The sequence below is a fragment of the Pan paniscus genome, chromosome 18, assembly GCF_029289425.2.
Source record: "Pan paniscus chromosome 18, NHGRI_mPanPan1-v2.0_pri, whole genome shotgun sequence".
Classification (NCBI taxonomy): domain Eukaryota; kingdom Metazoa; phylum Chordata; class Mammalia; order Primates; family Hominidae; genus Pan; species Pan paniscus.
Genome location: NC_073267.2, coordinates 67,204,138 through 67,229,221, shown reverse-complemented (window position 1 = coordinate 67,229,221; position 25,084 = coordinate 67,204,138). Strand labels below are relative to the sequence as shown.

The 25,084-nt window shown below is 56.0% G+C and overlaps 1 protein-coding gene across 9 annotated transcripts; it reads right to left on the bottom strand.

The window, feature by feature from the left end:
* Window positions 1–974: 974 nt before the first annotated feature.
* On the bottom strand, window positions 975–23,404 carry KATNB1 (katanin regulatory subunit B1). 9 transcript variants are annotated; one of them, XM_055100049.2, is made up of 20 exons: window positions 23,035–23,404; window positions 20,990–21,295; window positions 16,460–16,590; window positions 13,765–13,882; window positions 7,378–7,478; window positions 7,003–7,044; window positions 6,581–6,664; window positions 6,250–6,365; window positions 5,704–5,775; window positions 5,377–5,527; window positions 5,038–5,228; window positions 4,786–4,916; window positions 4,310–4,360; window positions 3,222–3,289; window positions 2,981–3,100; window positions 2,725–2,874; window positions 2,302–2,378; window positions 2,153–2,227; window positions 1,747–1,863; window positions 975–1,405 (listed from the first exon to the last, which is right to left on the bottom strand). In XM_055100049.2, the coding sequence occupies exons 2-20, from the start codon at window positions 21,027–21,029 to the stop codon at window positions 1,273–1,275; spliced, it is 1,968 nt and encodes a 655-aa protein (XP_054956024.2). In that variant the 5' UTR covers window positions 21,030–21,295; window positions 23,035–23,404; the 3' UTR covers window positions 975–1,272. The 9 variants fall into 9 exon arrangements, with proteins under 9 accessions (XP_054956024.2, XP_063454097.1, XP_003823773.3 ...); XM_063598027.1 differs by having other exon boundaries at window positions 2,302–2,429; window positions 4,301–4,360; window positions 23,035–23,223; XM_003823725.5 differs by lacking the exon at window positions 23,035–23,404 and adding an exon at window positions 22,418–22,550.
* Window positions 23,405–25,084: the final 1,680 nt, after the last annotated feature.

The following is a 25,084-nucleotide window of genomic DNA, read 5'->3' as shown; positions in this document are numbered from 1 at the left end:
GTATGGTCTGAAAAAGTTGGTCTGTGAGCCCCTCTTGGTCTGATTAGGGGGACGGGGCACTGGCAGGTCTTGTGGACTCCCCCGCTGGCTGGTCACCCCACAGCCCTCTGGGATCTGTCCTCTAGGTCAGTTAGGGACATGCGTCCTTAACAAACAACTGGGGGGAGCCTGCGCTGTCCCACCCTGGGTCACTTTCTCTGTTGTTTGTTTGTGGTCACAGTCGCCTCATGCGGTACCTATCATGTGCCCACGATAACTGACCTCCCAACAGGGGCATTCCTCCATGTTACTGATGGGAAGGAAACTAAGGCTGGAGAGAGCTTCAAAGGCTATCAAAGCCTTGCCCAAACCATGCTGGGCTTCCAGGTTACTGCTGGGCACCACCCACTGCCCACTCTGCCCTGGCCTTTTCCCTCTTCAGTGAACTGGCCAGAGGTCCACGCCACCTTCCTCCAGTGCCGAGGACCCTGACCACCCCGGGGCGGGGCTGTACCTGGTCCCTGCCTTGGGAGCAGGAGGGGGCCCACCTGTCGCAGTCACCACGGAGCAGGGAGCCCTTTCCCGCCAGCCAGTGCTGGGGACTCCAGCAGGGAGTGACAGCTGATCGGAGCCCTGCTCAGAGGAAGGGGCAGGTGCCCTTCTAGTCCTGCCCCTGGAGGCATCCTGGGGGTGTCCATAAGACAGCTTGAGCGTAGCTGAGGTGGGGAGGAACAGGCTGGTGGGGGCCACCCCTAACCTCAACACCCAGTGGTGGAAGGGTGGTTGCCGCCTCCCCTTCCTTCCCAGTCTGCACTGGCTGAACTGGTGCTGTCCCAGAGGCCTGATTCTCTGCTGCCCCCTGCTGGCCACATGACCCAGAGCCCCACCCCCGGGCTTGGAGGGGGTGTGGCCTCATCTCAAACCATGGGGCAGGCACTCCTGGGCCCGAGGAGCCCTGTGGCCAGCAGAAAACATTCCCCACAAGGAAACCTGGGAATAGTTACAAATTTAATAAAATTTGCCTTATAAATTACAGCAGCAGCCCCAGGGCTCAGTTCGCTGCCCCAAGAAGCAACAGTTGGGCAAAGCTGGGCAGCTATTGCTGGAGAGAGTTGTCTCAAGAGTTCAGGGCTGTAGAGGTGGCCAGGGACCAGCATCACCTCCTCCAGGACGGCCACAGGACAGCGGCAGGGGCCAGGCAGAGGCTCATGGGCCAGTGGGTGCACAAGGAACAGGAGTGGGGGCTGAGGTCAGGCCCTGTGGGCTGCCGAGCGCCCCTGCCCACTGCATTCCTCAGTCAAGACTGGCCATGAGCAGGTGCAGCTCGCGGAAGGTACTGCCATGGCGGCCGCTCAGGCCTGACTTGCTCTTGACCAGGCCGCTGATGCTCTTAAGCTGCTTGTAGCAGAGCCGGCACTTATGCAGCCTGTAGAGAGGGCAGTGCCTGAGGGGCCAGCTGGCACCACCACCACCCCCCCGCAACCCCAGGGCCTTTGCTGTCCTAACTGCTCCAGCCCTTCCTCCCAAGGGAAGGCGGAGGCCCAGAGGGGAACCACCCAGGCCCTGCCAGGGATTGTGGGCACAGCCAGGCCATGGAGGAACCCAGCTCTGGCTAAGCCCACCCACACCCTGAGCCATGGCCCCAGACCAACGCCTCCTCTGTACTCTGTCCCAGCAGGACTGTCAGTAAGAGGGGCCCAGGCCTCCAGGCCTTTGTCCCCTCACCTGTTGTGGCACCCCTGCCCCCAACACATGCGCTGCCCTCACCTCTCCTCCCTGCTGATATCCACACCCACAGAGGGTGGGGCCGCCAGCATGTCTGTGATGAGGGGCAGAAACCGCTGCAGGATCAGCTTCAGGGAGGTGCAGCCTGTCTGGACGTAGCTTTAGGGGGAGATGGATGAAGTCACAGATGGACCAAGGGCCACAGACAGAAAGAGAAACAGCAAGGAACAAAGGAGGAGAGGGGCAGAAACAGACATAGACACACACACACATACACCCACACACGCCTGTTTGCACTCCCACCTCCGGACTGTTGAGGGGCAGCAATGCTTCACAGCCAGCTCACAGGAACACCCAGGCTCTTGGGGGTCCTTCCCATGGTTCTGGAGGAGGCTTCTTACCTCTCCCCTCCCCCTGCTTCAGGCAGGCATGGCTTCCCCACACGCACCTCTCATACTTGCTCTGCAGAAGCTTCTCAATCTGTGGCAGGACCGTGGTGCACAGGTCCAGCTTCCATAGGGAGCTAGGAGAGGCCAGGACATGCTGCCATCAGCCCAGCCCTGCCCCTCCGCCCACTCCCCCTCTGCAGCCACTTACGCTTTCTGGTTGACGATGTTCAGGAGGTCCACCACCACCGACAGGTCGTTGATGGCCACAGCGGAGTCCACCGACGTCTGTGCAAACAGAGCACCGTCAGGGGTGGGGCAGTGGGGGACAGTGTGGCCCTGTGAGGGTGAGGGTAGGGGCACGAACGTGAATGTGGGTGTGCTGATGGGGCTGTGGGTGTTCAGCACTGCACCTAACGCAATGAGTGTAAGGCCAGGCACGTAAACAGATGCTCACTAAACGGCAGTCTGTGATGATGATGATGATGGCGGAAACAGATGGTGTGACATCAGGGATGGCCTATCCCACACTGTCCCCCATGGATGGCCTCTTCTTGTTCTGCCCCAAGCCCGGGCAGGCAGGTGGCAGGGGCAGGGGGGCGAGATGAAGCCCTGTGCAAGGGTGGGCACTTGCCTTGATGTCGCCCGTGGTCCACACAGCCCGCACGGTGTCCAGGTTCTTGTGGCGGCTGGTGAGCACCACACACATGGTGTCGTGGCCTTTGCGGATCTGTGACATGGCATCCTCGTCCACCAGCTCGGCCTGCTGGGGGATCTTCACGGCCTGCGTGGGATGGACACCCAGATGCTGGCATGGGAGGAGCCAGCAGCAAAGCTCTGCCCTCCACCCACAGACCTCCACCCATGCCTCGAGCTGGGCTCCTACTCACGGGCAGGAAGTCAGAGGCCTTCAGCCCGATGGGCTCATTCCGGGTGGCAGGGATGATGGCAGGCTCAGCCTTGGGTGCAGGTGTGGAAGCAACCACTGGGGGCCGGGGCAGGACCTCCAGCTGAAAGTGTGAAACTCAGCGGTTGCCGGCCTGGGGCCTCCCTCTCTGCCTCCTGAGGCACCCCCAACCCTGGGTCAGGACCTTCTCTAGGCCCCACACCATGCTCCTTCCATGGACGTACATTTGGCACCGGGAACTGCACATCCATGGCAGGGCTGGGCTTTGCTGCCTCCTTTGCTGTGGCTGCGTCTGGAGGCAAAAGGAAAAGATGACTGGGTCCGGCCAGAAGGGCCTGGCAAGAAGGGCAGGGCTCAGGGCGGGACTCTGGGCAGCATCTGCAATGGGGGGATGGAGCAGGAGCATGGGGGAGGCTGCAGGCCAGTAGCGTGGGGGTTCCAGAGGACCTGGGGGCAGGCGTGGACCTGCCTCCTCCCTCTCCCCCAACTCAACCTTAGGTTTGCCTGTGGGTGGGACCCAGGGGGCTCTAGGATGTGGCCATCCTGTCCCTTCACTGGCATGTATGTGGAGGGGGCTGGGATGACTGGCAAGATGGAAGTGGAGGCTCCTAGGAAAGCCAGGACTGACGGCAAGGACGGTCCCTGAGGGGAGGGCAGGGGTACCCTGCAGGACAGGTGGCCCCATGCCTGCCCGTTCTCCAACCACAGTGCAGATCATGTTTTCTCCCTTCTTAATCCAAACCCCCAGCTGAGGCCTTGTGGGCCTGACCTCTTGCTGGGACTCGCCCCAGCTCACCTCCTCTCAGCTCCTTTCCTGCCAGAAGCACTTCTCTCTCCCTCTTCTCACTGGCCCCCAGGCCTCGAGGACTCGCCCCAGCTCACCTCCTCTCAGCTCCCTTCCTGCCAGAAGCACTTCTCTCTCCCTCTTCTCACTGGCCCCCAGGCCTCGACAGGCGTTGGGCCTCCTGAGAGCCTCCCGATCATCCATCTACAGCAGACCCCATCTAAGGTGGGCCCCCAGTGACTCCTCTCCATCCTCCACAGCCCGAGTGCCCCTGGCAGGCCCCCCCGTGTGGTGGTGTCCATGTTTGTCCCCCACACACCAGGGCACAGGCTCCTACGGGGGCACTATCGGTCTTGCAGGGACCTGGCACATAACAGGCAGAGGGCAGAGACCCAGCGGGAGAGGCTGTGGGTCGTGTCCTGAGAGGGGAGGGTCCTGGGAAGGGGCTTGTTGGGAGGGTTCACAGGAAGAGAAGATGAGGGACGGGGGGCATCAGAGACCTTGGGAAACCAGGCTCACCCAACTCACCGTCCTCTGGGGGTGCAGGGAAGGGCTCACTTCTCCGGGGTGGCGTCCGACCTGCAGAGCAAAGAGGGCCCTGGCTGTGAGCGCTCCTGGCCAGGCCACCTGGGACCCAGGGCCCTGTCCAGAGTGCGGGGGACGGAGGGTGGCTCCCAGGCATGCGGCTGCAGACTGTGGACCCTGCTCCTGGTCCCAGGAACCCTCAGTCCTGCCCCTCCCAGCCCACTTGTCCCTGGCAGGGCAGGGACTGGGACACTGAGCAGCTGCTGGGCCGCTGCTAGGGAGTGCCCAGGCCCCCCTCTCAGTTCCATCAGAGCACAGCCTGGCAAGGCCCAGGGAACGTGAGGACAGGGCACGAAGCCCAGGTGTGGGTTAGGAGGAAGTTAAAGGGATGCGGAGCCACAGCAGGCTACCCTGGAAGGACCCCCAGCCTCCCTTTCACCGATGGGGACGCTGGGCTGGGGGCGGGAGCCCGGCCTCACTGATGCTGTTCTTGGGCTGGAAGATCTCGTTGTAGTCCTCGGCGTTCTGGATCTCCGCGCGGGACTCGCGCTCGTCCCGGTCATCCTCGCTGCTGGGGCTGCGGCGCTCGCTCTCTGAGTTCTGCTTCACCCTGGGGGCGTGAGGCCAAGCCCAACGGAAGCAGGTGCCCTGTGAGGCCCAGGGCTGGAACTCCGAGGCTTCCCCTGTGACAGTCCCTCTCCTGGGCCCCCGAAGGCCCTCCAGGCCCTCACCTCTGAGGCTTGCTGCAGGTTGTGCTGGGCCGCTCATAGATGCGCCGGAGGGGGGCGCTGGGGTTGGGCAGTGGCTGTGCCAGGGGCCGGTGGTCCTGCACAGGGTCCCGGGCCACCGTGCCAGTCCTGGTGACACGCGTCAGATCCACCACGTAGGAGGAGACGTTGCTCTGGGAGAAGGCCACACCTATCTGCAGAAAGCGGAGAGGTGGGGCTGGGACGGCAAGCCGAGGGGGCAAAATCCCAGCCCCAGTGTGGGGGTAGGAGGAGGGGCCTGGGCTGGAGGGAGGCGGGTGGCCCTGTGGGAGTGGGGGGCGGTGGGTGCCATGGCTCTCTCACCAACTGGTCATTGCAGATGGCCAGGTCGGCCACCTTGCCCCAGTTAACGAGGACCACGTCAAAGCACCGCTCAGGTTCCCAGCCGTAGACACGCAGTGAGTCCTGGCAGCCGCTGTACAGGCAGCAGCCGTCTGGGTTGAAGAGGACGCTCCTGGGCCAGGCGAGAGATGGCCGTGGGTCCTGTGGCACCCAGCCTGGTCCCCACCCCGAGGAATCCAGAGGGCCCAGGGCAGGGAGGGCGCAGCAGCGGAGATGGGAAAGGCCCACCCACAGCCACGCCCCACTGCCGGGAGGAGCGCTGGGCCGCCCACCCCACAGCCTGCGTACCTGACGGGCCCAGGCTCCCCTTCGATGCAGCTCACCACCTGGAACTTCTCCAGGTCCCAGAAGCGGATTGTCCTGCAAAGGCAGCCAGGCTGTGCTGCGAAGCCTATCCCTCATCCTGGCCTCCACATGTCCCTGGGAAGCCAGCTTCTCTCTAGAAACCTCTCCCCCAGGGCAGGGCCACCAGGAGCAACATCTGGGGCAGAGCTGGCCCTGACTTTGCAAGGGGGAGGCTCGGCCCGATGGCCCTGGCCCCAGGGTTGGCCCCAACAGCCACGAGCCTCCCTGCCCTATGGGGTCTCACTAGATGCCTTGGGTCCCAACCTGCCCATGAAGCTACAGACCTGGGACACTGGGGCCAGGGAACCAGAGCCAGGGGAGATGGACCAGGGTCCAGTCCTGGCTCGGCTGAAATCCAATTCAGTCCACACAGGATCATCAGACGTATGACACCCCAGACAGCGACAGACCGGCAGTAGAGACACGCACAGAGGACAAGGTGGTGAAGGACAGCAGTCACAAGCAACTCGCCTCGCTCCTCCTCCTCACCTGTCAGAGCTGCCGGAGGCCAGGAGGTACTCGTTGGGGTGAAACTCGACCACGTTGACAGGCCCCGTGTGACCAGGGAACTCAGACATCATCTTGCCGGCAGTGAGATCCCAGAGCTGGAGGCAGGGCAGGGAGGAGGTCAGGGTGACCAGGCATCTTGGCTGCCCACCCTCCCTCTAATCCAGGCCAAGCTCTTTATCCACAAGCTACCTTCCACTCGGGATAGGCTTGGGACATGTGAGCCCGATCAGGAGGGAGGTGAGGACTCAGCCTGCTGTGATCAGCAGACCCCAGCCCCCAGCCCCTGGGCCCAGGTCAGGCCGGGAGCTACCTTCACGGTGTGGTCATCTGCGGCTGACGCCAACCACTTCCCATCGGGGCTGAACCGGAGACACCGCACGGCCTGGCTGTGCCCCTGAGGGAGGACACGGCATGAGCTCACCCTGGGATCCTGGGCCCAACAGACCTCTCCCTGCCTCCTCACTCCTATGGGATCCCTTCCATCTAACAACACTGGTTACCCGCCTGGTTCTGCTTGGAGCAGTTTGATGAACGTGGCTCTAGGGGATTCATGGAGAGCCAGGGGATCCAGGTGGGCCGCCCATGGCACTCCTGCTCGGCTCCAGATCCATGTTTTATGTTATCACCCATGTGGGACAGCCATCCCCTCCACCCCCTGCTGGGGTCTGGGCACCACACCACACTCAATGCCCGCAAGGTGCTCATGGAGTCACTGACAGAGCACATCCTTACCCTGTATCGGAAGACACAGCCTTTCCTCCTGATGTCCCAGAGCTGTGGGGGAGAGAGAAGCAGAGGGGCAGAGTCAGGAGAGGTCAGAGCCACGACTGGAGGAAGGTGTGCGGTCGTGAGCAGAGGGCGGGGCCCAGCCTTCTCTAGGTCGTTACTCCCCACGGAGACAAGGACAGAAACTGCTCACTAAAGCTGGCATTCTGAGTAGAAGCATCTGGCAGATAGATGCCTGCCACCCGCTTTCCCTAGGATGGTGTGGATGTGGCTGCAGAAAGGGAAGAGGTCCCCTCAGCAGGCATCCAGCACTGAGGGCCGGGCCGGGCTGGTCCTGCCACAGGCCCAGCAGGAGACACGGGGCACGGACCGGCCTCTCACCTTGATGTTTGTGTCCTGGGAACCAGAGGCTACAAACTCGCCGTACGGGTGGAAATCCAGGCTGCAGATGTTGGCTTTGTGTCCCATGAGTGTGCGAAGAACTAACAAGAAGGAAAGCAGAGACAGTGGCTAAGAGGCAAATGAGAAGGCTGGCAGAGGAAGGGCTGCTGTGGGCATTTGTGTGTGCGCTTTTGGATTAGCTGCTGCACAGAAAAATAGAACAATAACACATATTTTTAAAACAGTAGGAAACAATCAAGGGCCCCACCACCGTAACAACAAATTTTCTTTTCTTCCTTTTTTTGAAAAGGAGTCTTGCTCTGTCGCCCAGGCTGGAGTGCAATGGTGTGATCTCGGCTCACTGCAACCTCTGCCTCCCGGGTTCAAGCAATTCTCCTGCCTCAGCCTCCCAAGTAGCTGGGATTACAAGCATGTGCCACCACACCCGGCTAATTTTTTTATATTTTTGGTAGAGATAGGTTTTCACCACGTTGGCTGGGCTGGCCTCCTGACCTCAAGTGATCCACCCGCCTTGGCCTCCCAAAGCGCTGGTATTACAGGTGTGAGCCACTGCGTCCTGCCAACAACTAATTTTCCTACATTTCTCTTGAGAGATGACAGCCCTATGTTACCTCAAGTCTGCAGAAATTGTACCACACTCTCCCCACAGACTGTGCTCCAGCAGAAGCAGAACCAGGGAACCACCACACTCAGTTCAGGCCCCATGGGTGTGGAGCTTATGGTTTGCAGGGCACTGAACCCCACCCAAGACAGTGCAAGGAGAGAGACAGACCAGGAGAGGTTCAAGCTGGGAGAGAAACTGCTTGGTTGGAAAGAGAAATCCAGGAAGGCTTTATGGAGGAGGTGGTATTTGAGTAGATGTCAGTGGGTGGAGGATGAGGGATGCTGTTAGGTAGATGGAGGTGATGGGCAAAGGCCCTAAGAAGGGCAAGTGGAGGGCATGGCTGGGGTGGCCCTGGTGCACACACCAGTCTTCTTGGGTGACCTCTGTCCAAGGGATCTTGAGGGTGGCTGTGAGGACACACTGAGGAGCAGTGAGAACTGAGAGGACACAGGGAGGACACGCGAGGACCAAAGAACTCCTGGGGTGGGGCCTGATCGCCTCCCACTGCCCTAGGAACCACATCTCCTATCCTTTCCTTGAAGGTTTCGCAGGCATCTCCATGGCCAGGAGTGGCCCAGCCTGGAGGCAAACCTTGTGTGTTTCAGGGTGTCCTCCAGTACCACTCAAATTTGTCTCATGTTTCCTGCTTTTGGAAAGATTCATATTTCACTATCTGAATGAAACTGACCATCCCAAGTGCCAGGGTCAGGAAATGTGGGAGTCCAGCCATTCTTAGTTTTGAGCCAAGGTGCAATAGGTCACCTTGTGAGGTAGTGAGCTCTCTGTCAGAGGAGGTATTCAAGATTCCATATATAACACTTTACTGCAGAGTCAAGATCCAAGCACTGGGTGAATTAAATGAACTCTACTGTATGATCTTCTCTACCCCCAAAGTCAGGATGTGGGCTCTGGCATCAGACAATACTGGGATCAGCCTTGGCTCCGCTCCTCACTGGTGGTGTGACCCTGGCCAATCACTTACTGTCTTTGGGCCTCATGTTGGGTCACAGAATGGAGTAAACATACATAAAGTGCTTAGCACGGGCTCTGCACATGGTAAGTGCTCAATAAATGCCAGTCTTAATTAGTCCCATTCACATTTCTTCCTGCACAAGGCCTGCCTTCTGCTCTTGGCTGTCCCGCAAGCTGGGCCTTCTCTCCTCCTCCCCAGGCCTCAGTGCCCCTCTGCAGCTGGCCCTGTCTGGCGCTGGAGCTGGGTCTGGATACTTTCACATCCCTCTGGAGTCTGTCGAATGCATATCCAATTCACCTGCACCAGAATCTCTGCAGCTGTCACTCCTTGCTCCGTGTAGCTATCAGGTGCTGCTGGGGGCTGGGCATTGCCTCCTGGCCAAGGAGGCCATGCTGGCTCTTGCTCCAGTCCACACCCGCTCCCAGCCCACTCAGCTTGGATCCCACAGCAAGGCTTCCAAAATCCTGCCCTGCCCAGAGAGGATGTGGCGGAGTCCCACCCTGTGTGGGCTGGCTGCATGAAGCACCGGCCGCCCTCCTGTGAGATCCCGTGGGATCTCCTGCGCTGAGCCACCCTTGCCCTCTGGCTGCGCCGTGGAAAGTAGGCAGGACCACATTCTTCCGGCTTGACTCCTGCCCTTGCTCTTCTGTCCCACGAAGGCCTCTGATGCCTACATTCAATCATGGGATCTAGGAACTGCAGAGTGGAGGGGCCTCCGGGGTCTGTCTGCCCCACACAGGAACCCCCAGCGCCTCCCAGCTGAGCACCTCCTCAGCCTACATCTGAACCCTCCAGTGATGGGTGGCCTTTCAAGGCAACCGATATGAGGCAGCTCTCTCTCTCTTTTTTTTTTTTTTTTAAAAAAAAAATAGAGATGGGGTCTCCTTTTGTTGCCCAGGTTAGTCTTAAACTCATGGCCTCAAGTGATCTTCCTGCCTTGGCCTCCCAAAGTGCTGAGATTACAGGTGTGAGCCACCATGCCCGCAGAGCAGCTCTCTTTGGAACCTTTCCACACCTGGGGCCTCAATTTGCCTGTCTGTCACTGTCACCTGCACTCTGGCGAGGGGGTGTGGAGGGGGGCCAGAGGTCTTAGCTCTACCTGCTGTGCTGATGGCAAGTTTCTCTTCCATCCAATGGCAGAACAGACAACACTGGGATGGGAGTCCTGACGCCGGGATTCAAGTCCCAGGCTCTGCTACCTGCAGCTACTGGGGTTTTCCTAAGCTCGGTGCTCTCCCTGGGCCTCTTTTTGCCCATCTGTCAACCTGGCTGTCCATCAGAATCACCTGGAAGCTTATTAAAATCCAGATCCTGGGCCCACCCCAGTACTGAATCGGGTTCTCTGAGGATGGAGTCTGGGCCGTGAGTTCGTAATGAGTTCCTTGTGGAGCAGCCAGCCCTGGCCGTCCAGGGCCCAGGAATCCAGCAGTCTTCAGTTTTCATTTCTCAGCCACCTCAAGGAATTCCTCACATTTCCCTTGTGAGCAAAACAACTGTGGCTGAGAAAGCCTGGACAGGGGGCACGGCGCCCTCGGCTTCTCCCTTCTGTCTCTTGTTCTTCGGTGAATACTGAATGGCTGGTGCCCACGCGCTGGGATTCAGGTCCAGGGAGCTGCCCACCTTCTGCCTGAGCCTTCCCATCTTCTCCATGAGAGCCCAGCCATCCTGGACTCACTCCTCCCTGGCCCGCTTGAGTTCAGCGACACCAAGCACAGCATGCCCTGGTGTGGCCAGGCAGTGTGATCACGTGCCGAGACGCAAAGCCTGCAGTCCTGTTTGTTATCAAAGAGGTCCTGGGGCTCTTTTGTTCTTAAACTGACCATCACTGAGTAGGCAAGCATCACTGAAGAGGCTGGGTGCATCTTTATTGAGTACCACCTACGCAGAGAGCCCACTGTTCCTGAGCAAAGGGAACCTTGCCACTGTGCATGTGTGGCTCATGGCTGCTGCCCTGCCGCCAACATAGAGCATGAACCAAGGAGAGGCCCAGAAGAATCTTGAAGTCTCAGCCAGGCCAGAGGGGCTCTCTTCTGGAAAAAGCAGCCTCGGCAAAATCCACGTTGCTGCTTCCTCTCCAGGGCTTCAGGTAGGTGGCCTCCTGCCTGGCACGCGGGATGATCCAACCAGGGCTATCAAAAAGCATCAGGCAGGCCAGGCATGGTGGCTTATTCCTGTAATCCCAGCACTTTGGGAGGCTGAAGTGGGCGGATCACCTGAGGTCAGGAGTTCAAGACCAGCCTGGCCAACATGGAGAAACCCCGTCTCTACTAAAAATACAAAGATTAGCGGGACATGGTGGTCCGTGCCTGTAGTCTCAGCTACTCAGGAGGCTGAGGCAGGAGAATCGCTTAAACCTGGGAGACAGAGGTTGCAGTGAGCTGAGATTACACCACTGCACTCCAGCCTGGGTGACAGAGTGACACTGTCTCAAAAAAAGAAAAGAAAAGAAAAGCATCAGGCAAACGGGTCTTATTTGGACCTCACAGTGCTGGCCTGCATGGTGTTCTGAAACAAATGTTGAATGAGCTGTCAACATTTTTAAATGGGTGGATTCCACATGAATTTCCAGATTTCCAGCCTCTCTTGAAAAATCCGTAGAGCTGGCACCACCTGCTAAGGCACCAAGGCACATGAATTTCCAGATTTCCAGCCTCTCTTGAAAAATCCGTAGAGCTGGCACCACCTGCTAAGGCACCAAGGCACATGAATTTCCAGATTTCCAGCCTCTCTTGAAAAATCCGTAGAGCTGGCACCACCTGCTAAGGCACCGAGGCACAGCACAGGAGCAGTGGGCGAGACTCTCCGCTCAGCCCAGAACTGAGGGCATGAGTTTCCAGACCACAACCTCATGAAACCAGTGACGACCTAGCACAGGGTGGAAGCAGACCCACCCCAAGGCTCACCACACCAGAACACTGGGACAAAGACCCTAACAGCCTGCAGAGACAGAGAGAGAGAGGAAAGAAAAGAGAGAGAGAGAGGAAGGAAGAGACAGAACATGGAATGAAGCCAGTCCCCTGTGAAGGATCTGGGATCAGAACAACACCAGCCCCTCCCAATAGCAACCTAGAACCTAAAAGGCAGAAGAGCTGCACCTTCCAAATTCTGAGGGCGATATTTTATTGCCAACATAGAACTCTATACTCAAACTCATAAAACAAACACAAAAGCAAATGATGGGGGTAGCAGAAAGTCATTTTCAGCCATGGAAGTTCTCCAAAACTACGCCTTCCCAGCACCCTTTCTCAGAAAACTACAAAAGAATGTGCTCCATCAAAAAGAGGGAGAAAACCAAGAAAGGTTGCGGCGTGGGACCAGGAACAACAGATGGAGAGAATTCCCCAGAGAAGAGACACAGAGGCCCAGGATGACAGCTGGGCTGCAGGTCACTAGGACCAGAGGAGAGGCTCTGAGAAAAGGCGCCTGGATTATGGGATGGGTTTCAAAGAAACAGGAGGAGCTTTACTCTTCCGGCAGAGAATTTGGGGATGAATGAGTAATATGGACATAGAAAACACACAGATTAAAAAAAAAAAAAAGAACGATTATTAACTCCAGGGAAACCAAGTTATTAAAAAGAAATAGTCAGTGGTAAATGACACTTATGCGTCCTTACATTATAAACACCGCCTATTGAAATGGTGCTACTGGGAGGGTGGGAGGAGAAACACGAGCCATGGGGCTGGGAGTGGTGCCATGAGAGAGCTAAATTCTCATCCTTTACAGTAGGAAGAGAATAACTAATGTGTTAACTTTTTTTTTTTTTTTTGAGATGGAGTTTCGCTCTTGTTGCCCAGGCTATAGTGCAATGGTGCGATCTTGGCTCACCACAACCCCCACCTCCCGGGTTCAGGTGATTCTCCTGCCTCAGCCTCCCAAGTAGCTGGGATTACAGACATGTGCCACCACACCCGGCTAATTTTGTATTTTTAGTAGAGATGGGGTTTCTCCACGTTGGTCAGGCTGGTCTCGAACTCCCAACCTCAGGTGATCCGCCTGCCTTGGCCTCCCAAAGTGCTGGGATTATAGGTGTGAGCCACTGCGCCTGGCCACGGTGTTTTTTAAATAAGAAAAGAAAGAAACTGTGGTATGACCATGTCGTCTAGAAAGGTGGAGGCGATCAGCAAAGCACAGACAAAAGCACAGAAAGTTTAGGCTCATGGAGAATGGGAAGGAGTGGGGCAGAAGTTTCCTCTTTCCATTGAAATTAATTGTAGAAATACTGGTATTTGAGGTTTTAAATTTTAGGCTATGTACAACTTCTATACAGATGAAAACTAAATTAAAACAGAGCACAAGGAAACAGATCTGGCCATTCCAGGCTGCCTCTAATAGCACCAGGGAGCCAAGGCAGAGTGGGGACCACCTGGAGTCAGGGTACAAGCTCCCCGGTTCTTCATGGCTGTCCCACGCAGCCACCTCACTCATTCATGTGACCTGCAGGGCCCCTGGCGGCATGTGACATCCCTCTAGGTTCTAAACACACACACACACACACACACACGTGCACGCAGACACACACATCCAAACACACATACATCCAAACACACACACACACACACACACACACACACACACACACCCGCACATCCCCCCACCCACACGAGGCAGCAGTGCATGTCAATGCCAGGCTAATGGGGGTGGAGTGGGTGCCACACTGCCCGGTTAGTGCTCCAGGAGCAAAGCAGCCAACGTAGTCCAGGCAGGCTTCCTGGAGGAAGCAGCACAACTGCAGAGCCTGAAGACTAAGGCAAGTGTGCGTGCACAGGAGGCAAGCTCGGAGGCCTACTTTTGGCAGCTTCCAGGTCCCAGACACGGATGGAGCCCGACTGAGAGCCGGCCACGATGAGCTCCTCGGGGGTGTTGAGGCGGACGCTCTCCACTGGGGATGTGTGGCCCGTCAGGCTCTGTGGAGAGAGAGCAGCAGCTTCAGTGCACTGCTGGACAGACCCCTGCAGTTGTGCCCTGAATTCCAAGTCCCCCGGAAAGGCTTCAGCAAGAAATGGCTAAGGCAGGAGGGGGCGCCCCATGGGGGCCACAGCCTAGCCCTCCTGCAGGCCCTTTCTGAGCACCTACTCCTCTCGGCCTCAGCTCCCAGGGCTAAGAGTGGCCAAACCCCAGTCATCCCCCCACCACCTCCCTCTTCCCTGCTGTGCTTCTGACATGGGCGTCACCTGCAGAAATGGCCCTGGGCCCCTTGGAGGGGAGCGACTGGCCAAGATAAAGGGATGCTGTCCCTTCAGCCCTAAGTTAAGCAACCCTGCCCCCGCTCTGTTCCCATCTTCACTCTGCCCCAGGCAAGCCCCTCAGCGAGGTAAGCCACAGCAGAACCAAGGCCTGCCTAGTCCTGGGCACACATCTCGCCCCTCTAGAACCCCTGGCTCTCCCTGACTGCCCATCCCCATGGAAAGGAGAGGGCTGTGGGGGTTGGAGGAGGGTGGAAGACTTTTCACTGTGGATCCTCTATCTTTTGGATGTTGAACAGAATAAGTGTATCCCATACTCAAAAATAAAAATAAATCCAAGTGGACGGCCTGCAGGGGGACAGCGTGCACAGAAACCCCAAGGGGAGAGAGACCCCGGCAGGCTGGAGGCACTGTGAGGCCTGGGAGGCTGGTGTGTGTGAGCCAGGGCAGTGGCCCGGGGTGAGGCCGGCTGGGGCCTGACAGCTGCACCTGGCGTTCTAAAACAAGCCTGCAGGCCAGGCCCCAGACGGTTGGCCCCGTTTCTCTGGGGGTCGTGGCATGTCCTATTTTTGGTCAGTCATTGGTGATGCTTTTTCAACTTGTGTATGCTACTACTTTGGCATTTCATGGGGGTAGAAAACACATTTGAATCCTAAAAACAAAGTAAAACAAAACATTTCAATTCATCATTACTGACCCCTGGCACCCTTGCTGAGGCTGGGGTGGATCTCAGTTCTCCCCCTGGATCTCAGAAAAACACTGAGGTGATTAAGTTTCTACTAAGAAATTCATCCTTTGCCATATTCTTTTTCTTTTCTTTTGAGATGGAATCTTGCTCTATCACCCAGCCTGAAGTGCAGTGGCACAATCTCGGCTTACTGCAACCTCCGTCTCCCAGGTTCAAGCGATTCTCCTGCCTCAGCCTCCTGAGTAGCTGGGACTACAGGTGCCTGCCACCACACCCGGCTAATTTTTGTGTTTTTAGTAGAGACAGGATTTCACCATGTTGGCCAGGGCGGTCTCAAACTCCTGACCTCAGGTGATCCACCCGCCTCAGCTTCCCAAAGTGCTGGGATTACAGGCGTGAGCCACTGTGCCCGGCCTATTCCTCTTCATCTTTATTTCACCAAGAGTCACAACAATGATACTCCCTGGTTGGCAAGGGATGGGGGTTGGGGCAGGGAGGAAAGGGCAGGTTCCGATGCTGCTGGTGAGAATGTAAAATGATTTCTGGAGGGCAATTTGGCAATCTGTTTTGAAAGCTTTAACAAAAGCACACACCCTTGGATTGAATGCAATGATCACGGATCTGCTCAAGGATCTAGATGGCTGAGGATGTTCACCACAGGGTGCTTTAGCGGAGCCAAAAAAAAGCCGGAAACAATCTCTATGCTGATAACAGGGTGTGGCTAAGCTAATTACGGCTCATCCCTACAATGGACGTTAAGCCATTCAAAATTATGTTGTAAAAGAATACTTGTTGACACAGGCAAATCCTTACAACATTGTTATTTTTAAAAACCAGGCTGCACAAGAGTGGCAGTGTATTTTTATTTATGTGTGTGTGCTTGTATGAGTATTTGTGTGTATACATGTGTACATGCATGTACAAGTGTGCACTTACGTGCATGTACACGTATATGTATCTGTCTCAGCATCTAGAAGGACTCACACCAAAACACCAACTGTGGTGGCCTTTGGATAACGGAACTATATGTAGTTAATTTTGTGTTTTCTCCTTTATGCACTCCTATTTGGAAAACAGTTTCCAGCATTGAACATATAGCTGCATAAATAGTGGGGAGATGCTATTTAAGAACTAGCTCCCTAACCAGCTCCAGCCAGGTCCCCTCAAATCCTCATTGGGGAATGAAGGCTGGGAATGAATTAAAATAAACGCCCACATGTTGCTGCCAGGCAGGCAGATGGGCAGGTGGGAGGGGAGGGGACGGGTACAAGTCTTTTGGCTCAACCACAGGCCCGGGGCTTATTTTAATCTTCTCACGCAGCCTGCCTGGAGTTCTTAATAGTACCACAGGCAGGTGACTCCCTCGCTCCTGAGGGCTGGCCACTGTCCCAGCCATGCTGGGCTGTCCTGGGCCTCACTGAGCAGACAGCTGGGGGAAGCACTGATGGTGTCCCCACCACGCCCCCTCCACCCCTGAGCTAGGCCCCAGCGGATAAGGGGCCCTGGGCTCAAGAGAGTCTGAGAAGCTGCTCACTCTTCAGCCTCCAACCCCTGTCCCCGTCCCCTCCCCAGGCCCTTGTCCTGACCCCCTGCCAGCTGTCGGGGCTCACCATGATGCAGTTGGGCTTGTTGATGGACCACAGGTTGACGCGGCAGTCATCCCCGCCTGTAGCCAGCAGCCGCCCGGAGGCTTTGCCCAGCACCAGTGAGGACACATTGCTGGCATGCGCGACGATCTCTTCTACACAGGGAAGGAGAGGGAGAGGCCATCAGGGCGGCCCGATGGGGCCTTGTGAAGGAGGGGTGACCCTGCTCGGCTACCCGCTTTGGAACCTGAAGCCCAGTGGAAGGATCTGCCTCCTTCAGCTCCCCCTTTGGTGTCCACCATGAGCTGCAGGACCAGCAGACAGGGCAGGGCATGGGCCTGAGACGGAAATCACTGTTTCTCAACTTTCATCATGCCTGTCCTTCCTACCTTTAGACTTCACGATTTTCTTCCTGTTTCTGCACATCACCTGGTAATATTGACTAGTTATACTCAATTTTTAAAATTGACTTGCTATTTTTATTAGCTTGGGCTTAAGCAATGTCCATGAAATTACAAGTTTGATATACTCATGATACTCTTTCTATGATACAAAAAGAAAAACAATTATTAAAATAAAAAAAATTGACCCATGCACTGCCTACACACCTCTCAGCTGCTGCTTGTGTGTATATACAAACCCTGCTTTGGAGAACACACTTTAAGAACAACCGAAGTCACCTCTAGACAAGCTGCCCCCAGGTAAGCCTGCACAGGGCTTCGGCTCAGATTCACAATCACGGATCAGGTTCTGGTCTGAGGTCTGTGATCTGCTATTGCGTGGCCTTGGCTACTAGGTCACTTGTCCTCTGGGGGCCTGGCTCCTCGTCTGGAAAGTGGGGATGCCCATGGTGTCTGCTCACACCTGATGCTGAGGACTCCCTCAGAGCGCGCCTACGTGCTGCTTAGTAGCAGGCGAGGGCTCCGTGACATTGGGCAGGCTCGGGGCTAGTCACCATGAGAGAGTGGGCATGGGGGCCTGGGTGGGCACCAGAGGGTGGGCTTCATGAGGAGGGGGCAGGAGGCAACAGACTGAGCAGCTGGGGTGGGGGTGAGGGCTGACCACACAGAGGAGGAGGCTGTGCAGACAGCCCAAGGCCCTGGCCTGGTCCGTGGAGATGGCAGACATGAGCCTCGGAGGACTCTGCAGGGAGCAAAGCACAGGCAGGGAACCAAGAGGCGGCCCGGGCCTCAGAACCCATCCCTGCATGAGCTCCTCCTGGAAAGAAGGGAGAAAAAAGACAGTTCTCCCCAGACAGGCCAGGGGAAAACCCCAAGGTGCTGACGCCCCGAGGCACCCGGAAGGCCAGCGTGGGTGACGCCAAGGAAAAGGGTGTTGCAGCCACGGCACTCCACAGAGGCCCCTCCTGCACCCCAGCTCCGACTCCACCCTGCCTGGGTGTCTCTGCTGCGGGCTTCAGACCACAAGTAGGTTGGGAAACTGGGCCCAGGGAAGCTGCTTGCCAGAAACCTGGGCTCCAAGGGGCCACCAGGAATACCCAGGGGACAAGTCGCAGGCTGAATCTCACCGATGACACCCTGCCTCCTGGGCCGGTCGGGGCAGAGCCGGCACAGGCAGCAGCGCCAGCAAGGGCGAGGGTTCCCTGTGGTCCCAAACCTGGGCCAGGGCGCTGGGAGCTCGCCATGGGGATCCCAGGGAGCTGGGCCCCACTTTAGTCCCATCTCGATGAGAGCCTTCTGTCCTCTGGACACTGTCGGGACAGAAACCTGGGGAATTCCAGCCACAGACGTGTCTGTTCAAGGTTTCCACCTGACCCGGAAAGAGGGCAAAGCACCCTCTCCCTGGCATTCCGTGCCCGAGCCTGGTGTCCTCTCCGTGGAGGCACTGCTTGCTCCCCCTGGCCTACCTGGAGGGCTCTGTCTGTCCCCTGGCCCTCACTCCTCCCAGGGAAAGTGTCTGGCTGGGCCCCACCTCACTGGGCCTCAGGACTGCTGCCCCTGGAGTCAGGGGCATTCATTCATAATATCAGTATTTCCTGGGTGCCTGTTCTAGGCCTTGCACGAAATATGCCCCAGTATAATCAGATGGTGGTGGGGGCGGGACACTGAGGTGGCAAAACCGCAGACTTTGGAGTGAGAAAGATTCAGAAGTTGGGCCCTTCTGGAGGAGCCCACATCACTCCCCTCTAAGCAGCCTGACCAGGGACTGACTGGAGCCCACAGAGGGAGGGCAGAGGGGCAGGGACACAGCACAGGCACCTGCAAAGGAGGCACGGGGCACCACCCCAAGAGCTCCTCCTTCATCCTGGCTTGTTGGACAGCAACCAACAGCCCAGGCCGAATACTTGATTTTCATACCAAAAATAAAAAATAAAAATCCTCAGTGTCTACTGGCAGGCCAAGCTCTGGGAGTACAACCTGGGCCCCACATCCAGCCAAAGCTGGGGAACACGGTGCGGCGTGGCCAGAGGGGCTGAGGATCAGCATCCCAAATGCAAGATACAAAGTACTAGGTTTCAACGACCTCATGTGGGCCACGCACCTCTGATCCTCACCAGACCCTGGAGCCACAAGGAGCCAGAGGTCACGTGGCCCTGGGCTCTTCAGAGTTGATTCCCATGGACACCACCGTGCACATGAAATCAGCAGCAGCAGATGCCCAATACGCCTGATCTCATTACCTCCTGCTCGCACACACTGATGGCTTGGCCTTGCCTTTATGATAAAGCACGGCAGCCTCAGGAGGGCTGGGGTCCTGAGAACTCACTAGGTCCATGCGGCCCCACATTCCTCCTGCTGCTGTGCCACTGCCCATGGCCTCCCTTGAGTCCTTCCAATGCACTGAGCCTCCTGCCTCAGGGCCTTTGCACTTGCTGTTCATGCGGCCTGCAGCATTCCCACCCCACCCCTACCCCTACCCCCCAGCTAACTGATTCAAAGCACAGGCACCAGCTTGCAACTAGAGGAGACACAGAGGGATACGGTTATCCAGTTCCTGCCTGTTGCTCTCCCCAGGCTCTGAGCTCCCGCTGTACAGAGACCTTGACTACTTTGTCCCCCAGTGGCTCCCCAGTGCCTAGCTCTGGGGAAAGGTCAGCTGTCGAAGGGATGAATACGTAATCCCAATAATTACAAAGCCACTCTGACCACAGTGTGCCCTCCTTGGGGAACCATAACAGGGTTCTCCCAGACCCCTAGAGTTTTGGGGAATAACATGAAAATGGCCCAAACCTCTCACTTAGCAAACAAGGAAACAGAGGCCCTGCAAAGAGCTTTGCCCAGAGTCTTATGGTTAAATTCATGGTTAAAAAGTGTGGAGTCTTGGCCAGGCATGGTGGCTCATGCCTGTCATCCCAGCACTTTGGGAGGCTGAGGCAGGTGGATCACCTGAGGTCAGGGGTTTGAGACGAGTCTGGCCAAAATGGTGAAACCCCGTCTCTACTAAAAATACAAAAATTAGCCGGGTGTGGTGGCGGGTGCCTGTGATCCCAGCTACTCGGGAGGCTGAGGCACGAGAATCGCATGAACCTGGGAAGCAGAGGTTGCAGTGAGCTGAGATTGCACCACTGTACTCCAGCCTGGGTGACAGTGAGACTCTGTCTCAAAAAAAAAAAAAGTGTGGAGTCTTGTCCCAACTCCTGAAAACCAGCCCAGGGACAGCTGGCAGCAGACAGTGACCAGGTGGAGCACACAAAAGCTATGCCAACCAGTTACAATAGGTGGGGCAGGGCCCACCAAGGTGCCAATGTGTAGGGGAATTCTCAAAATATTATCTGGGGATGCTTGGGATCCTCAAGATCCTTTCGGGGGGTCTGAGAAAACAAAAGGATTTTCACAATAACACTAAGATGGCATCTGCCTTTTGCACTCTCATTTGCTCTCAAGCATATGGTGGAGTTTCCCAGAACATCACTAGAGGCCTATTTGATTATATACTCTTGTTTGAAAATGTCTCAGTATTAACTTCTAACATGGTAAATACTGACAGATATATAACTCCAACAAACAAAAGCACTCTGGGGTCCTCAATAATTCTTAAAGTATGAAGTCTTCAGATGAAAGAGTCCAGATCCACTTGTATAGGGCAATGGTGGGAGTGGACAGTGCCCATCAGTTACAGTCCGAGCCCTGTCTGCATCCCTCTGCCCGCCCCTCCTCGCTCCCACTCCTTCCCCCATCCCAGGCCCAAGATGCTTTTATCTGACTGGGGAAGTTTGACTTGTGAGATGTCTGAGAATGCTGTGAACATCTTTCAGGATTTCTCACCCCACTGTCAGCCTAACTGGAAATGCTGTGCTAAGTGCTTTAGGATGGGTTCATCCTGTCACTTGAATTTCACAGCAACCATAGAATGCAGGTGTCATCTCATTGTACATATAAAAAAACTGAGCCTCAGAGAGGTTAAGTCACCTGCCCAGTGTCACCCAGCTAAGAAGTGCCACAGTCATGATTTACATCATGGTCTATCTTACTCCAAAGTCTAGGAGTCTCCTCCTGTGCCAAGAACAGGAAACAAAGCTGTGGGTTCAGGCCTCCCAGCAACAAGCCGCTAACAGAATAAATGGGGTGATAAAGAAAAATGAAAACCACTCACGCAACTTCCAGGCTGTCTTGGTGACCACAGGGGTGGCCATCCTTCAGCTGGCTGGCACCTGAAGCCCCACCCACAAAATAAACTGTGCTTTCCTCGTGGGGTGGGGGTGGATCCCCCCCCAGATCCACCAATCAAGTTGGCAGAGAGTTCCCACACATCCAGGCAGACAGAATGCCTCGTCTTCTGGCCCTGGGGTGCCTCGTGGTTCCAAATTACCCACAGCAGCAACAGCAGCAGCCTGTGCACATCTGTCACAATCCTGGATCGTGGAATGTTAGGCTCGAGCCATCTCAGCTCAATACAGGGCTGCAATACAAACAAGAGGTGACGTCATGTTAGAAAATGCTTGGTAAGAGCTATTGCTCCCTGGATCACCAAGGCCACTTGATAAAGTCTGACACCCACCAAAGCCACCAGAGTCAGAAGCTGCACTGCAAATTAGGTTTGGGAATCTGCAGAGGGGGCACCTCAGGTAGGGTGATTTGGAACATAAGGAGAAAGAAACTCCTCCCAGAGGCCAGGATAATGAGCTGCAGCTCTGTTCCGGGATGCTGGCTGCCTAAAGTGCAGCAGCCGCAGTGGGGCGGAGAAGACCACGTGTCTGCAATTCACATAGATTTCCTGGGAGTCGTTGTTTTTGTCTGACGTGTGGGATGTGGGAGAGCGGAGTCAGAAGCTAAGCTTATGGGCCTAGGAAAGGCATCCCAGAGATGGCCACTGAAGTCCTCCCTGGAAAGAATCTCGAAGACGACCCTGATGGTCCAATTCCCCAGCTCCTGGCAAGGGAACCGCTCCTGCTCCCTGCGATTCCCAAGGACAGAGCTAGGAACTAGGCCTCCAGTCTGGGCGTGAGTGGCTATGACTCTTCAACTCTAAAAGGCCTCCTCATGGAGCCTCCCACCTCCTTCCCACAGCCACTTCACCTCTTTCCCATGAGCCCGCTCCCCTCCGTCCCCTTTCTCCTGGGTCCCCGGGTCTGCCTCTCTAGTCCTCCGTTCACACCCCCTTTTCTCCCTGCTCCCTGAGTCTCCCACTTATGCACATCCTGTCTCCCGATATCCCTCACGTGGCCCCTGCCTCGCCAGACTCCCGTTACTGCCCTTTCCCATATGCTCCCGGGGTCTCCCATTCATTCATTCTCCTACTTCTCTTCTCCCTATTCATTACCTGTCCTTCTGCAGACCCCCAGCTCTGCTTCCGGCCTCCCTGGTTTTGCCCCCTCCGGCCTCCACCCCGACCCCTCTCGTCCGGGGGCGGGGGCAGGTCCCTCGGCCACGGCTGATCCTCCCAACCCTCTGCTTGCGGAGTACGGGCTCTAGCCTCCCCACGCTCAGAGCTCTCTGCCCGCAAGCCCAGCCAGCCCCGCCTGGCTCGGCCCAGCCCAGGGCCCACCGTCCCCTCGCCACCTCGTCCCCTTGCCCACTCCACCTGCAGCTGCGGCTCCGGAGGCCGAGGCTCCGCTCCAGGCGCGACCCCCACTTGCCTCCATCCCCTGCCCTGATTGGCCGCTGCTTGACAACCGACCCTCACAACAAAACCTCCGGCTCAGAGCCCCGCCCACCTTGCCTCCCGCACCAATCAGCTGCCGCGGGTGCTCCGCCTCTTGCCAGGACTGACCAATGGAAGCAGGCGCTTCTGCCGCTTTTCCTCAGTACCCGCCCTCTTTTCCTAAATCGGACTAATCAAGAGGAAGGAGCGTTCAAGAGCCGCCCCTTGGCCTCTAATAAACCAATGCAAGCTGCCGTTTCCTTAGTCCCGCCTCCGTCTCAAGTTTTCCCTTTCCTCTCCGTTTCCTTCCTCGAACCTATTTTGTGTCTGAAAACTTTTGAGAGCCGCCCTCCAATGGCCGCTGCGCCAATGGCTTGAGCAACCGTCCTGGATTGACCAATCAGCGTCCGCATTATTGGAAAACCCATTCCCAGATAGCCAATGGGAAAGGAACTTCGGGGGCAGTGTGAAGCCTCAGGCCTTCCATCTTGGAGTGGGGCAAAACCTAAGGAGGCCTTAGTCGGCATTTTGCCGAAGCTCCTCATTCTTCACATTACCTGCAGATGGTCCCCCGTGGCAGGAGGACTTTGTTCCTGTTCTTTGACCCGGACGCCGGCTTGAATCCCCCATGGGAGGTCTAGAAGGAAACAGCCTGATTCCGGAGCCGAGGCAGGCGCTGAACCCTGTAGCACTGCACACGCAGCCACCGCCTCGACTAATGGATGCGTGGGCAAGGGGCTGCTCCCTGAATGGCTGCAATCAGGGAATCGGAGAAAGGCCAGCTTTATTTGTGACACGTTGGGCGGGGTGGGCTCTGGGAAGCGCCGTAACCCTTCTCGACTCAAGGCCCCTCGCGTGGCCGCTTAGGAGGGACTTGGCCCCGCAGCCGCCTCTCCCTGTTGCCCAGAGGTTGTCCCAGGCACCCAGAGCCCCTCGAACCTCGCCCTTCGGCCTCCAGCCTCTCACCGCAGGTCAGGGCTCCTTGGGCTCACATAACGCCCAGTACAACCATAAAGGGTAGGAATTCCTGTTCCCATTTACAGATGAGGAAACTGAGGCCCGGGTTAAGATGCTTGCAGAAAACCACACGGTCAGAAAGTCATAGCCCCAGAATTCGAACCCTTGTTCTGAAAGCCAAAGCGTGGGGGAGTCCCCACTCTGCCTTCTGCTTCAGCCTTCTGCTTCAGATTCTCCTGCTTCAGCCTCCTGGGTAGCTGGAACCACAGGCGCCCGCCACCACGACGGGCTAAGGCTAGTTTTTATATTTTTAGTAGAGACGGGGTTTCTCCATTTTGGCCAGGCTGGTCTTGAACTCCTGACCTTAGGTGATCCACCCGCCTCAGCCTCCCGAAGTGCTGGGATTACAGGCGTGAGTCACCGCAAGACACCTTTAAAAGTTTAGCAGAATAACATCGGATCAAAACTGTCTAGCCTGCAGTTCCCCTTAACTTTTGTATTATTAAAAAAAAAACTAAACAGAGAAAACTTTAAAAGACAATATAATGATACCACGTAGACCACGTAGATTCCAGTACTTGTTAACAGTTTGCCATATTTGCTTCGTCTGTGTGTCTTTTCGGAACCATTTGAAAATTGTAGATATGACATTTCACCCCAACACCAAATACTGAGCATGTATCTCTTAAAAATAAGGCCCTTGGCCAGGCGCGGTGGCTCACGCCTGCAATCCCAGCACTTTGGGAGGCCAAGGCGGGCGGATCACCTGAGGTCAGGAGTCCGAGACCAACCTGGCCAACATGGTGAAACCTCGTCTCTACAAAAAATACAAAAATTAGCCGGGCGTGGTGGCGCACGTGCCTATAATCCTAGCTACTGGGGAGGCTGAGGCAGGAGAATCACTTGAAACTGGGAAGCAGAGGTTGCGGTGAGCTGGGATGGGGCCACTGTACTCCAGCCTGGGCGACAGAGTGAGATCCATTTCAAAAAATAAAAATAATGCCCTTATTCTACAATAACCATTGTTATCACCACTGCTAAGAAAATTTAATTCTGTAACAACCAGTCCATATTCGTATGTCCCCAGTCATCCCAAAAACCTTTTAGGACTTTTTTTTTCTAACTAAGAACCAATCAGTATTCACCACACTTGACTCTTAAGTTCTTTCCATTTCTGTCCCCAAACTTTTATTTTTATGACATCGATCTTTTGAAGAGATCAGGCCATTTACCTAGATTGTCCCACGTTAGGAATGTTTCCTTTTAGTATCATTTACCTGAATTTCCTGAAGTTCTTGTTAGATGGACGTTCTTCTTAAATGCATTTCTTCCCTTGAATTTCTTAAGTTAGGGCTAAAGGCTTGATTAGATTCATGACAACAAGCACTCAAAAACACTCCAGAGGACACATTGTAAGTGCACAAGGTTGATGAATTTTTACAAACCGAACACACCCAGGTCAAAAAGCAGAACATGACTAGAAACCAGAACCCCCTCCCAGGGCTCCATGCTCACATCCATTCACTAACCCTCACACTCCGAGAGTGACGGTTGTCCTGACTTCTAACATCACCAATTAATTTTCCTTATTTTTGTTCTTTCCATAAATGGAATAATAGAGTATGTACTTTTGTGTCTTGAATCTTTTGA